This window comes from Echinococcus granulosus (genome assembly GCF_000524195.1).
Source record: "Echinococcus granulosus chromosome Unknown EG_S00034, whole genome shotgun sequence".
In the NCBI taxonomy this organism is placed as follows: domain Eukaryota; kingdom Metazoa; phylum Platyhelminthes; class Cestoda; order Cyclophyllidea; family Taeniidae; genus Echinococcus; species Echinococcus granulosus.
The window spans coordinates 215,703-228,506 of record NW_020170414.1 but is presented as its reverse complement, the minus strand read 5'-3'; the positions used below and the strand labels follow the sequence as shown (position 1 = coordinate 228,506).

The 12,804-nt window shown below is 42.7% G+C and overlaps 1 protein-coding gene across 1 annotated transcript; it reads left to right on the top strand. All coding sequences in view use genetic code 11, as the record gives it.

The window, feature by feature from the left end:
• Positions 1-509: 509 nt before the first annotated feature.
• On the top strand, positions 510-11,674 carry EGR_04979 (putative sodium/potassium/calcium exchanger; the record flags this gene model as incomplete). Its single annotated transcript, XM_024494228.1, has 10 exons — positions 510-645; positions 680-919; positions 967-1,067; positions 4,265-4,351; positions 4,772-4,872; positions 6,291-6,592; positions 8,092-8,430; positions 10,020-10,121; positions 11,276-11,401; positions 11,469-11,674. 10 exons carry the CDS (start codon positions 510-512, stop codon positions 11,672-11,674), a joined length of 1,740 nt encoding a protein of 579 aa, XP_024351322.1.
• Between the last annotated feature and the right edge of the window lie 1,130 nt (positions 11,675-12,804).

The following is a 12,804-nucleotide window of genomic DNA, read 5'->3' as shown; positions in this document are numbered from 1 at the left end:
TTTATCCTAGTGGTGTAAACGATTTCCATTTTAAGGTCGCAATTTTTGCTGTAGAGTTTGGGCTCTAGATGATTGGAACACATTTTCGAGTAGCTTTATGATATGTTTGTGCTTCATTTAACCACTGGGAGTTGACGCCCAATTCTACTGACAAAGTGGGCAGGAGCATATTTATAGGCGATTAATTTTCATTTTCATGCCCTAAATGGTGTCTGTTTTCTTTACGTGTAATACATTGGTCCCATTGCCTTTCACTGAAGATATAAGCTGTATATCTTTGAAATTCACTTTTAGATTTGTCTGATTTATGGCACATACATCTTTACTAGTCCTTTTTCTTTTAGCAGTGTTTTGTTGTTTGCGTCCTTTTGTTGAATTCCCAATTTTTTTAACTGTCGATACCACGCTTTACAGTTCGCAATCATAGATCAAGCTTCGCGAAGTTATCGAGTTACTAGCTGTTCTTTTTCACTTTTTAGATATTTTTGGTTAATATCCACTTCTCCGAAATGCAGATTACGGATCCCAAATCAACGCAGTTTAAATACCGCATGATCACTCTTGCTCTGGTTATTCTTTTCTACACCTCAAAGGCGGTCATCCTTCTATACCAACAGGAAGGTCGAGACAGTATCGAAGTTCAAGGTTTGTTAGGCTTAATCGACGACTCCTCTTTCAGATGATCAAAAACTTCCAGTGGAACGCCGCCTTCTGCTAATGAATCCCACCATTCCTCCCTTCAAAGGTCTCAATTGTACACCTCTAGCTATCGATAACTTCCCACGCGATCAGTTTACTCAAAAGCAGCGCAGATCGGGTCTTGTTATCTTCCACATATTTGCAGCCGCCTACATGTTCCTTGCACTGGCTATCGTCTGCGACGAGTACTTCATTCCCTGTCTCAAGGTCATCTGCGATGGTTAGTGATTGGTGTTTGCGTATTGTGTCTTATGCGCCTTTTTATAGTCCTGCGTCTGCAGCCGGACGTGGCTGGGGCGACTTTTATGGCGGCTGGTAGCTCTGCACCTGAACTGGCCACAACTCTTGTCGGTGTACTTATTGCTCGAGTAAGTATTTGTGCTACCCCAAATGCTACCTAAATGCTTACGAAAGCAAGGATAACTAACTACGTTGTTCCAATTATTCGGTATTTTTCATACAAACAATGGGACTTTGTTTACTTTTTACACGTGAATATTTCACTGCTGTCGCTTCCACTCTTTTGTACCGCTTTACCCTCCTTAAAAGGAATGAAACTTAAAATGGATCAAGTCTGTTCTGATTTCATTCATGTTTGATCCATAAGAAAATCAACACCGTTAATTCTTCCAATAAGGGAAAATATGCTGAACAATCTATAGTTTGTTGTCTTCAAAATGCCTAAAACGGATCACTCTTAACTATGGCGTTTTTGACAGGCAATGTGCTAGGTAGAATTTAAGCCCTACCGCCTTCAGTAAGTGGCAAATTTGCTTTGAGGTTTGCTTCAAGAGCTGCGACGTGGTGCGGCGCGGCGTACCCCATCATACTCAAACTCCCAAAAGCGCCACTTTTAATTGGCTCCAAGACCGACCTCACTCCCCTCATTTCTGCTCCCCAACTACACAAATAGCCTTTGAGTCTGCGATTAGCCTGAGACTACTGTACAACCTAAAATTACTTATTCGTTTCTTTGTAATCTTCTAAACTTGTCCATCAACGAATGTACTTGTGGTCAAAACAGAGGCCTATAAGTGGTTTTGGTGCTGAACTTGCTGTTTTTTTTTATAATTTCCTGCATAATTCACGCACTTAATTGGGTGAAAAAAACCTCCTTTATGATCGATGCGTCCAAAGAGAGTATCACCTTGGAGTTGTATACTTTTTTTGAATTTTTGTCGATCCCGTTGAAGCACAATTGGTTCTGTTGGCTATCTTAGCTGTGCCTCCGGGATTGAAAGGAGCTGTCAGCATATCAATTACAATTGAGTATGTATGCGGGTAGTGAACTCGGGTTACTTGGCTTCATGTGGTAGCCAGCCAAGGTAAAAAAGGACTTTCGTGTGTAAATTATTGTTACTGTCACTCGATGCGGCTTTTGCCTCCACCCAACCGAGCTATTATGTAAGGGACTGGCTGACTAAGAGATGAATAGCGTAAACATAAGGTGGCAGCGCAGTATGGGTGAATTTAAAGCACATTTATCCACCCTTCGTGCTCGGACTCGTGTGCACAGTTGAGGTGCGTGCAAACTTTCCCACGGTGAAATTTGATTGGTTACTGCCTTCATACTCATTTACGCCAACTCTGATTCTACCCACGGACACGTTTGGTAGGACACCTCAAACCCTCACGCTCGTTTACCTGCTTCCCAGCGCTAGTCAGCTACCCCCTTGACGCCTCCAGTCAGGTTGATGCTAAAAATTACCCACTGAAACATCACCGTGTATATTTTGCAAGTAATTGCTAAATCGCAGCTGCCGAGGTTTGGAAAAGCCTCGTCATCTATGAAGCCTTAACTAGACGTTCAGCTCTCTTTTCATGTATGGAGGATAAAAATTGTGACGACAAGTTCGCCATTGATGTAGATGCATAATTTAACCAACCAATACTTACCATATCATGAAAAAGTAGCATTTCATGTGGTCATGGAGATAGGCCCGTCCCCCAATATCCTCTCATCCATTTTCCTCAATTCCTTCATGTTTATGACATTACTTCCATTTATTGTTGTACTTATTTAGGCACTAATGCACCCATTGATATGGTTACTTTCTTACCTTGTCAATGTTTTTATCTAAATAGGGAGGAATTTGCTGCAAGTTATGTGTTTTCAGTGTGCTTTTTTCCCCATAGGGTAAGCAAAGAGAATAAACCAGAGCAAGATGATGGTATCTATGCTATAAGATTGCACTGTGGATGTGTTGTGAATTGTTACATCAAAAACAGTAGTTTTTAAACGAACCTCAAATGGATCTTTTAATTGGAGTAGTTTTCAAGGTTGACGATTGGTAGCGGGGTTTAACTCCCCCTTGACAGTGGCACTTATGTGGTTCTTTTTTTCTTAGTAGTACATTGATCTAATGGCGAGTGATTAAATACGGGTGGGGTAAATTATTGTCAACAGAGATCCAAACCATATTTGTCATACAACTTTCGGAGCGTCTGTTTTTTGTCAACAATAAAGCTATTTCGCAGATTAAAAGTTGAATAATTGGTGCTTCAATTATCTACCAGTTTCATTTTTCATCACAATTTGTTTTTTTTTAACAAACTAAGCAAAAGATGCTTGGTGTTTTCCAGAAGTATGTGGTAAAAGCTTCTCACGGTTTCGCAATCAGGTCATTATACACTTTTACTTGCGAGTAGGCCTTTAAACTGGCAAATGAAAATTTCTTCGTCTTAACAAACGTTAAAGCCTAACAATAAATCCAGCTTGGGTCGACGCTCTTCTCGTTAGATAAGCCTTCCACTTCCCTTTAAATCTGGGTTTTTAATGCAATGCTTCGAAGCATTTATGACTTTTTCTGCCATCAAATCGGCTACATAAACGTTTTTTCTCACGCGAATGGCTGTTGGTATCTTAAAATTCACAAAAATGACTTTTGCTACAACCCTAAAATTAAAAAAGGTCTTTTGGCAAACTCAACGCAGTCGTGCCGAGTTATCACAAAAAGCAGTCTCTGAAATGGCGTCTGTACAGATTATTTGTCATTTTCGAATCGCAAACGCAGAAGTAGTCGACGATTTGGTAAAGTGTTGAGATTCTTGTTTGTGAGACCGTACAACTTAATTTAATCAGACACCAACTTACCGCCTTAAAAACCCTCCGATGGGGACGACAACGCTTAACCGAGCGGGAATGGTCTTTTAAGTTTTGATGGATCAGCGAGTATGTGGTGCCCCGAGACTTGCCTGAGGACTAAAGATGGCATAATACTTGGACAGAATATGTATCTTCGGCGTACAGGAGGGCTTGGGGCTCCGGGCCTGGCCCGAAGGCCAGACCGCCTGGCGGACGTACATTGACAGAGCCCCTTAGTAGTGGATCGTTACCAAAACTGAGAGTGGGACAAATAATTCGGTCATTTAAATTTCAAAAAGTTGCCTCATATCTCGGGTTTTCACTTAAGCATTTTGAGCGAAATTACTTTAAGAATTGGGGAGGTTTTAAATTAATGCTCACTTGTTAGGTTTACTTCCGTTCTATCTAATAAACAATCTAGCGGCGAGTCTCACATATTCCTGATTACGTTTCTATTGACATTTCTTTGCTCTATTTTAGGATGACATCGGTCTGGGAGCTGTAGTCGGTTCCGCCGACTTCAATGTCATGTTCGTTACCAGCGTTTGTGCGCTTTTCAGTAAAGAGGTGTGCTGATTATTCTTTTTTCTCCAATTTAAATTATCTTCCTCTTTCTGGTTATAATGTGGCGTTCCCAATCTATCCTAACGACGAAAGAAGTCATAACATTAGGACAGAAAATGTATTGCCGACGTCCGGGAAGACTGAGGGGCCATTGGCATGACTTAGAGGTCATGCCGCCCAGCGGAAGTACATAGGTGGAGCCTTAAATGCCCGCGAAATCAAAACGAAGCATTAAACAAATTGTCAAACTGTTACAATAGTACTTACTTATTACTTCAATATTTTCCAACTTCTAGGTATTCTTAGTGGGATTCCTCTTCAAGATCACCTAGTCTGTTTTTTATGCATCATCGTCAAGGTATAATTCTGCTTTGCCTATAAAAAGAAATTCTAACCTTTTTATGCCTTTTCTCCCAACGCCAGATAATATACCTCAACTGGTGGCCACTCGTTCGTGACAGCACTTTCTATCTCGTGTCAATCATCCTTCTCGCCTCGGTCATTGTCGATGAAAAAGTTTACTGGTGAGTCGGTCCAAGCCAAGCCAACTTGTCACTACGCCGTTGGCATGGTGTGTACTCATACAACCTGGCCATACACGCAACCCCTTTTAAAAAGTAGGTAAACAAAAGTTTTGGGCAACTTTTTGGCGCAGCTCATCACAGCAACCGGCTGGAAGTTGGGGAACTTGTCAAGTACAGGCGGTTGTACACACATGCATTGTTAGCCGCAGATCCATATAACGCAGTCTTTTAGTACGCTAGTCTTTACCTCCCAATATTTTGAACCCTTATGCACAAAAAATCTCGGTCGAGCACTTGATGGATGTGGTTGGGGTTTCAAAGTTTCAGAAGTTTCTTGTAGAATCGACTTCGCATTCGGCGAAAATGTGTTGGGCGGTCACGGAACGCACCGTCCAGGCATGGATTTTAATGCGTCACATGATACGGGTGGTTAATCACTCCACGGTGGATGTGTGGCCACGTTCAGTAGGGTCATGAAATGTCAATTAAAGTGGAAAATTACGTGTCTCTTTGGATTAATGTAAATCAACATTTAGCCGTCAAGAGGTGCCTTCAACAATGTAGCTGCCAACAATGTTCAACGTGAAGAATAATACGACAGTCCGTTTACGTTTGCATTAACCGCGAAGAGGAAGTCGTGACAATCACAAGGCAAATGAGTGCGACATGCTATGCATCAGAGGATGGCGCTGGCTTTTACTAACCATTCTTCAATCCGCTGTTTTTCACGTCTTTCGCGTTGGATAGTGTGCCTTTGGGAAGGGATTGTTTGCTGAGATTCGCTAAGGGGATGAATTCAGGCGACCCACCAACCCACACTACTCAAGAGACTATACTTACCTTTCCATGTGTGTGTGCGTTTAGTGGACTGTAGATGGAATTGTTCACCTGCTGAAGCTTAAATACCAACTACCTGAGACAACTTCTTTCTCGTGAAAATGAGTCGGGATCAGCTAATTTGTAGAAAGTTGCATTTCCATCTCCAAAAGACACTGAAAGACCTCATGCCATGCGAACTGACTGGTTGGGAGGTTTGTGTTTAAGGATGATGGAAAGCACTGATTCACCCTCATCATCTGTACTGGCCTTGTATTCAGACAATTACTTATAAATTAGAATCCTGAATAATGAGTAAAGAATGTGAAATAGAAACGTAGGTGGTAGGCTGGGTCTAAGTTTATTTAACTCCGTCGTTGAGACGGTTGATGAGATTAAAAAGGAATGGCAGATGCTGATGATGATTTATAGTGCTCCAAGTCCTCCCTGAAGTCGAAAGAGGTCATAATACTGGGAGTGAGGGGCTGCTGTCATGACCTGGATGTCATGCCGCCCAGCAAAATCACAATGACGGAATTATCTGGCAATATAATTTGCTCACAGTCTTTCTATCACCGATTGTTGGTCTCCTCCAAATTCAGGTACGAAGCTCTAATTCTACTCCTCTTCTATGGTTTCTACATCTCTCTGATGCATTTCAATCGACGCCTGGACGTACTACTGAACGCCTGGTGTCTCTCCCATCGCAACATCTGTCCCCGAGTGCTACACGATGAGGTGAGCAATGTGGAGATCGCGGCACAGAGTTCGGGCAAATTCGGTGGCAAGTATGGCGAGACAATGGGTTTGCAGTCTTCTGAAACACCTCTAGCCAATTACTCTCGACTGGAGGCGGATGAGTCTGAGTTGATAAATCATCTAAGCTCCCATGAAGTCATTGAAGGTGAGCCGAGTCCTCAATGAATGTGTTTCCAGACTTGATAAAGGGTTTATTTAATGTCAAATGCTTACAAATCTTCGTTTTCAGGATCGCTATGGTTATTAGAAAGGGGTTCGAATCTCTGTAGACTTGGATCCAGATTTGTTGGAGGTACTGACCTTTGGTGGGTTTCCATGCCAAGGAGCAGTGTCCTTTTTATGGATGGGTCTAGACGTATGCAATGCTGGGTTGATTTCTCACCTAGAATCGCTGTTATTCTGTTGATTTGATCCTAATCTTAGCGGGTTGAGGTCGCCAGTGGAAAATTGGATGTGGTGCTGAGTGCTGACACCTTTCCTTCTTTCATGAATTTAGATCTATTGACATTTTGGTCATTGGGTTGCTCTTTTCTCCCTGTGTAGATCTAGGCTTATTGTTATAAACAGAGGTGACCATTGGAATCTGCAAAAATGGTCCTAGGAAATGTTTTATACCTTTCCCCAGAGGAGCAACCCAAGTAGATTCAACAAGAGGAAAGCCATTCAGTGAGGAAGCATTGGAGCCTGTTGAATTTGGTCTTGCAGAAATTCAGTCATGCACGGAAGTTGCTGGGATTATTACTAACGTTGATTTTTGGAATTGAAGCCTAGGCTTGGGTAGTTTACGATTTTTTCAGCTGGTCTTCTAGACGTTTGTATCGACTCGCGGTATGCTCGATGATGTGTAAGTTCCAGCTGGAAATAGACTCTCAAAGACATCGCCTTCAGCAATGGACGGCATACCGACCATCCCTTCCAGAGTGGAATTGAAAATACCCTCCTCCCAGAAGATGTTCTTTCAAGTCTCTTATTCCTTCGGTGCTTTGTGAAAGATTCAGTCAAACAAAGTATCAACTTCCAGTTTATCGCGAACCTTGAATCCATATGCTGACAAAAGTGGCGAAATTTACCTGTTAAAACTTGCCTTTAACAGGTGAGCTTCCAGACTCAAGTCTGTGAAGCTCCTACGCTCTTACCCCTAGTTACGTGTCACAGCTATTATGACATGCGGTAACTGATTGCGTCATATTGTGTCGCAAATAGATTACTTGCGTTGAACGCAATACAAAGGATGTTGACTGCTCTCAGGTTAAGGATTATTACATTTTCTGGCTTGAATTTGTCAAAAAAAACACAAACAACGACCTTTGGTGTCATATCTGGGTGCCGATGGTCGATTCTCCTTCCTCGATCTTGGTGGCAATGGCAATTCTAGCGCATCCCCGCGGATCTGGCATTCAACCACACATGGAAAATCGTGACATTTTAAGTCTCTTTTTATAACGAGTTGAGCGTTGAATATCCTCTTTCGCATTGAAATTTGACTGTCGTTAGGCTCACCTTCTTACAAAGTAGTAATACATTAACAGATTGGAGAAGAAGGAAGTATTTCCTAGCTAACTCGGCGCAGATTTCTGAGCCAGAACCCATGGTTAGAAACGTTTAGAGATTCTGATTAAAGTATCCCTCAAAACCCCTTCACAGATGTTGCCGCAGTACCTCGTAGTGATCCAGAGACAGCCATCGCACCGACTTTTCAAAGCAAGGAGCAACTAACTGGTGGCGTCACAGGGGATTCGGATCCCCGAACATTTGCCCAAATCTGTCTTGCGCCTCTGGCCTTCCCACCCAAGGGGACATCGATGATGCGGTGGATCTACTACATCCTCGCCTGGCCCATTCGCTTCTGCCTCTGTCTCACCACACCCGACAGCCGATCTCCACGATGGCGGCGTTGGCAAGGGCATTGGATTGCATTTCTGGTCTCCTGTTTTTGGATTGGTGTCTTCACCATCTTTATGATGTGGATGATCGCGGTTGTTGGTGAGTTGGAGATTGAATTGACTGCAGAGTACTGAAAAGTCACAATTCTGCAGAATGTTATAAATCCTCGGTTTTATTTCTACGTGTTACGTGGGCGTAGAAATTCACAAGACGGACGGAATAGGGTGGGCTTCACGCATATTATGTAATGAGATAGCTAGGTAGCTATCGGATTGGTTACCTGTGTGCTGATCCCCTCGCTTTTATAGTAATTTTTTCCTCCGTCACACTAGGCACTGATGTGCGCGAGAAAGTGTACCACATTTAGCTCTGTTCCGCTCTCCCCTAATGACCCGTAATGTGCAGTAAAACTTCTCTATTCACGCAAAGTATTCGTTATTATTTGTGCTACGCCATGTGATTAACCACTGTGTAGTAAGTTACGACGTGATTAGGTAAACTGTATTTGCCGAATTTCCCCTCAAAGTAAAAGAGAAAAACGAATCCCCATCGAATTTGTCAAGTTTTATACCTTCATTTTGATTGGATGATTTTCCTCATGTTAAGCTGTTCCTTTGGTCTAGTAACCATAGCATACTCTGGCGAAAAAGTACGATGTTGTGAGCTGTTTTATTCACCCATGCTGATGGATGCAATTCGGAGTACACGATACATTTGAAATTAATTTCGTTAATTGAAGTCTTGTCCCAGTCTGCTATTGGTCTAAAAATAGGAATAGCATGCCATCTTTACTTTTCTGGCTGTGGCTAATTAGCGATTGGAAGACTACCATCTCCTTGCCTGTGTTTTGTTGGAGTAAATGCATTTTCCATTTTACCCTCCCTTTCGTTTCTAGGTATGCCTCATTTTGATTGGCCACTGCTTAGCCAATAAGCTGCCAACTGGGCATTTACGCGGCCATCGATTGGCCCCGTGTTTTGGGCGCGATTTATCGCAGCATAGATTTCACTCGATGTTAAAAAACTATTTAAATTGGGAATAAATTGTGTCCAGTAAACATCGAACCAACTCAGGGGTTCGACTTCCATGGTGTGGGACAATAAGCTCACCTACTTAAATTGGATTTCAGCATCCAAGTTGCCTCTAAAGTCCCTTGTGGAGAGGTGGCCTTGTCACTAACGTAGAGGTCTGACAAACTAATGAAGAGGGCCGATAAAACGCACAATCCGCACACAATGTATCCGCCAGGCTTAACTGTGTTAGCCTAATCTGTAGTTGTGTACATCCACTTTTTAGCTTACCGACCAGTAATTTGAATCACGACAATACCACTTTGCAATTATGATCACTTGTAATCAAAAACTTGTGTTTTTAAAACTCCTTGAGTGATCTACTGAGAATCAACAGGGTTGTTTTTATCTGGCTTGGACTACTTTACTGAAACTTCACTTCATTTGAGTTTTTAAATACTTTTTAAATGTTTTAATACGGTATGTGGAAAAATGGGCAATGGAACGAAGAATCTTGGTGATCCAATCACGGGCAGAATCGTTATGCTTGCAAACGCTTTGGTAATATTGGGGATGGTAAACTGCTTACGAGCCAGATGAATGCCGTTTTCAACATTAAGCTGCCACTGCCTCCTACTATAAGGTGATTGCTTTGGCAAAGAAAGCTTCCTGCTTTAGGTGTGACCTTGGGGATTCCAGACACGATTATGGGCCTAACCTTCATAGCTGCTGGATCTAGTGTCCCAGACGCGATTACCTCCGTCATTGTGGTTCGCGAAGGTATGTTCTGTTCAGCTACGTACTTTTTTTCACTCGATCCTGACGCTTGTGGCTCAATGCGAGGCTGCATTTTGAACCTTATACTGATGCATGGAGTTACCTGTGTTTAAACAAGATTACTTTTAATGAACAAAGTATTGCCCTTAATCTAAATGTGAAATAATCATCAATTTGGTTTTTAAGCTACCCAAGCTACTAATTTACCCATTTCAGTAGCATTGATCCTACTAGTCACTTTGTGTCAAAAAGTTAATAAATATTAGTTTTAAAATTCCAGGAAAAAGAATATCGATGCAAATCACTTGTAACAGACTATAATATAACATAGAAACCACTTGTATAGTGCCACGAGTCTCCTATTGAGTCGTAATGAGCCATAGCGGTAAGAAGGAGGATTTATTATTGGCACACGGAATGGCTGAGCGGCTATAAGCATGGCCGGAGGACAGTGCCACAAAACGGAAGTACAGCCTACAAAATGCGGTGGACTGCCTTGGTTACACCCACAGCTACACATAATAGTAAACCACTCAAAACTCCTTTCTCTTCCTCCTCCGCCAACATTCTACATCGGCCATAACAACATAGTCCGTGTTTTAGAGACACCCATGGGGCAGAAATGGCAATCATTAAATCATCATGTGGCTAAGAGGACATTTGATCCCAAGGTCTGTGATATGCCTTGGTGATTGGAGCTTATCTGGAGTTGCCTCTTACTTGTGAACTGCATAGTGGGGAGGTGGATTCGCTGACTTCCCTTCGATTGTTAACGGCCTTCTTGCAGGACGCAAGGTTGGGGTCATTGTTGAAGGCAGACGTCATTCTCACTGTTCTGCTCGGGGTCTTTGGATATGCAGGCATCCGCAACGGATGCCGTTCTTCTGTGACGTGAAAGTTTGGCGATCAGGCGCCGAAATCAAAAAGTCACCCCTCTAGGTCGAACTCGACTTGCCGTTGGCACTGATGTAGCACTCCATGTCCTCCCTACACCAGTATGATCGGCAAGAACTAACGGGCTTGCGTAGTTAACCATCAAGTTGAACAGAATACCAAATGATTAAGCCTGCATTATGCATGGATTTTAAGTAGCAAAAAAAAATTAAGACTCAACCGTCCTGGCCGCCTCATTGACTACTATTTGAGTGAACTTTCAGGTGAGGGTGATATGGCTATCTCCAACGCGGTGGGAAGCAACATCTTTGACATCCTCGTTTGTATGGGACTTCCCTGGTTGGTGCGCAGTATGGTTATTGGTGGACCCGTAGTAATCTACTCGCAAGGTAACGCCTTGTCTACTGCATTAGTGATGCCTCTGCTGCCACTATTTCTTGCCATTTCTACCTTCAGGCCTGACCTATGCCACATTGACTCTCTTCGTCACTGTGTTGATTCTCCTCGGCGCAACGCATTTGAATCGCTGGCGACTGACTAAACCCTACGGTGTGGGGTTAATGATCACCTACATTCTCTTCCTCGTGATATGCAGCCTCTACGAGTTAAACATCTTCGGAATGGTGCACCCACCAGCGTGCTCCTACGTCGAGTCACCTTAGGTGGAGGGACAGAGGGAGGGAGAGAGAGAAGGGAGCTTTTAATTATTCCTCGGTGTTGTCCAATCAACTGCCAGCCACCTTTATCTATGCCATGTGTTTTAGTCTGTGATGTGTAGGAGTGCGACCGTTATCAGCTATTTCCTTGAATAATTATCTACCAAATGCTTGTGACGTGTGGCCTTTTTACTCTCTAAAGTGTTGGCCTGTGTAGTGGCTGGAAATAACAAAAAAGGGAAAGTTTGTGTGCAAGTAGAGACATAATTAGCTTATTCGGTACCTAGTTTTCGGGGAAAATTGTTCACCGCAATTCAAGTGCATTTTTATTATTGCAATGTGGCATCAGTTGCATTATTTCTTTTAGTTGTGTGGTCAACAATGCGGTTCTTCTCGGATGAGAAATACGCACATACCTTATGCTGTGATAATATCAATCAGTCATTCCGCACACGATTATCATAAACTGGTGAGGAGCACGTGTCACACATTTGTGACGCTAAACTCCAACGAGAAATTTGGGGTGTCGCAAAAATACAGGTGAACTGATGCATCATAAGCTACTTTCTCTGTATTTTATTAGCACTGAAAGTCGATCATGAATGGACTTCACCTTTTGCAGCAGGTGGTCGGTATTTCTGTACCCACTTATCGTACTGGTTACTAACTGATGTAGTTTGAATCCTCTTGAAACTTGGAACCAATTAAATCCAGTGGTCGAGCAGAAGGCAGAGGTTTATTTGAGCAACTGAGCTACAAATGTACGAGGCCGAAGACGAAGGGGCGATGCTCGGCGCCAACTAGGGATGGTTCCAAACAGAAGACCCAAGAGGGTAAAAACTTCAAAACTGAGATTTCTACCGCTGCAGGTGGGAATGCTGCCCAGAGCGTGACACGTCTATAGCCTTCCAGCCCCCCGTCAATATTGATATGGGGTATTACGGCTCTAGAAGAGGCTTAGGACGTTAAAATACCGCGTTTATTTGGAAAAACTTGGGGGCGCTCTTCGGTAATCCTTAATTTTGTTGATTCTTTTTATTCATGTAATCCGATGCCGTTAAAATAGTAGTTCATTAAAGTGGTGTCTATCATAGCTAATTAGGAAAGGTATTTTTTTTAAACATTCTGATGCTCCA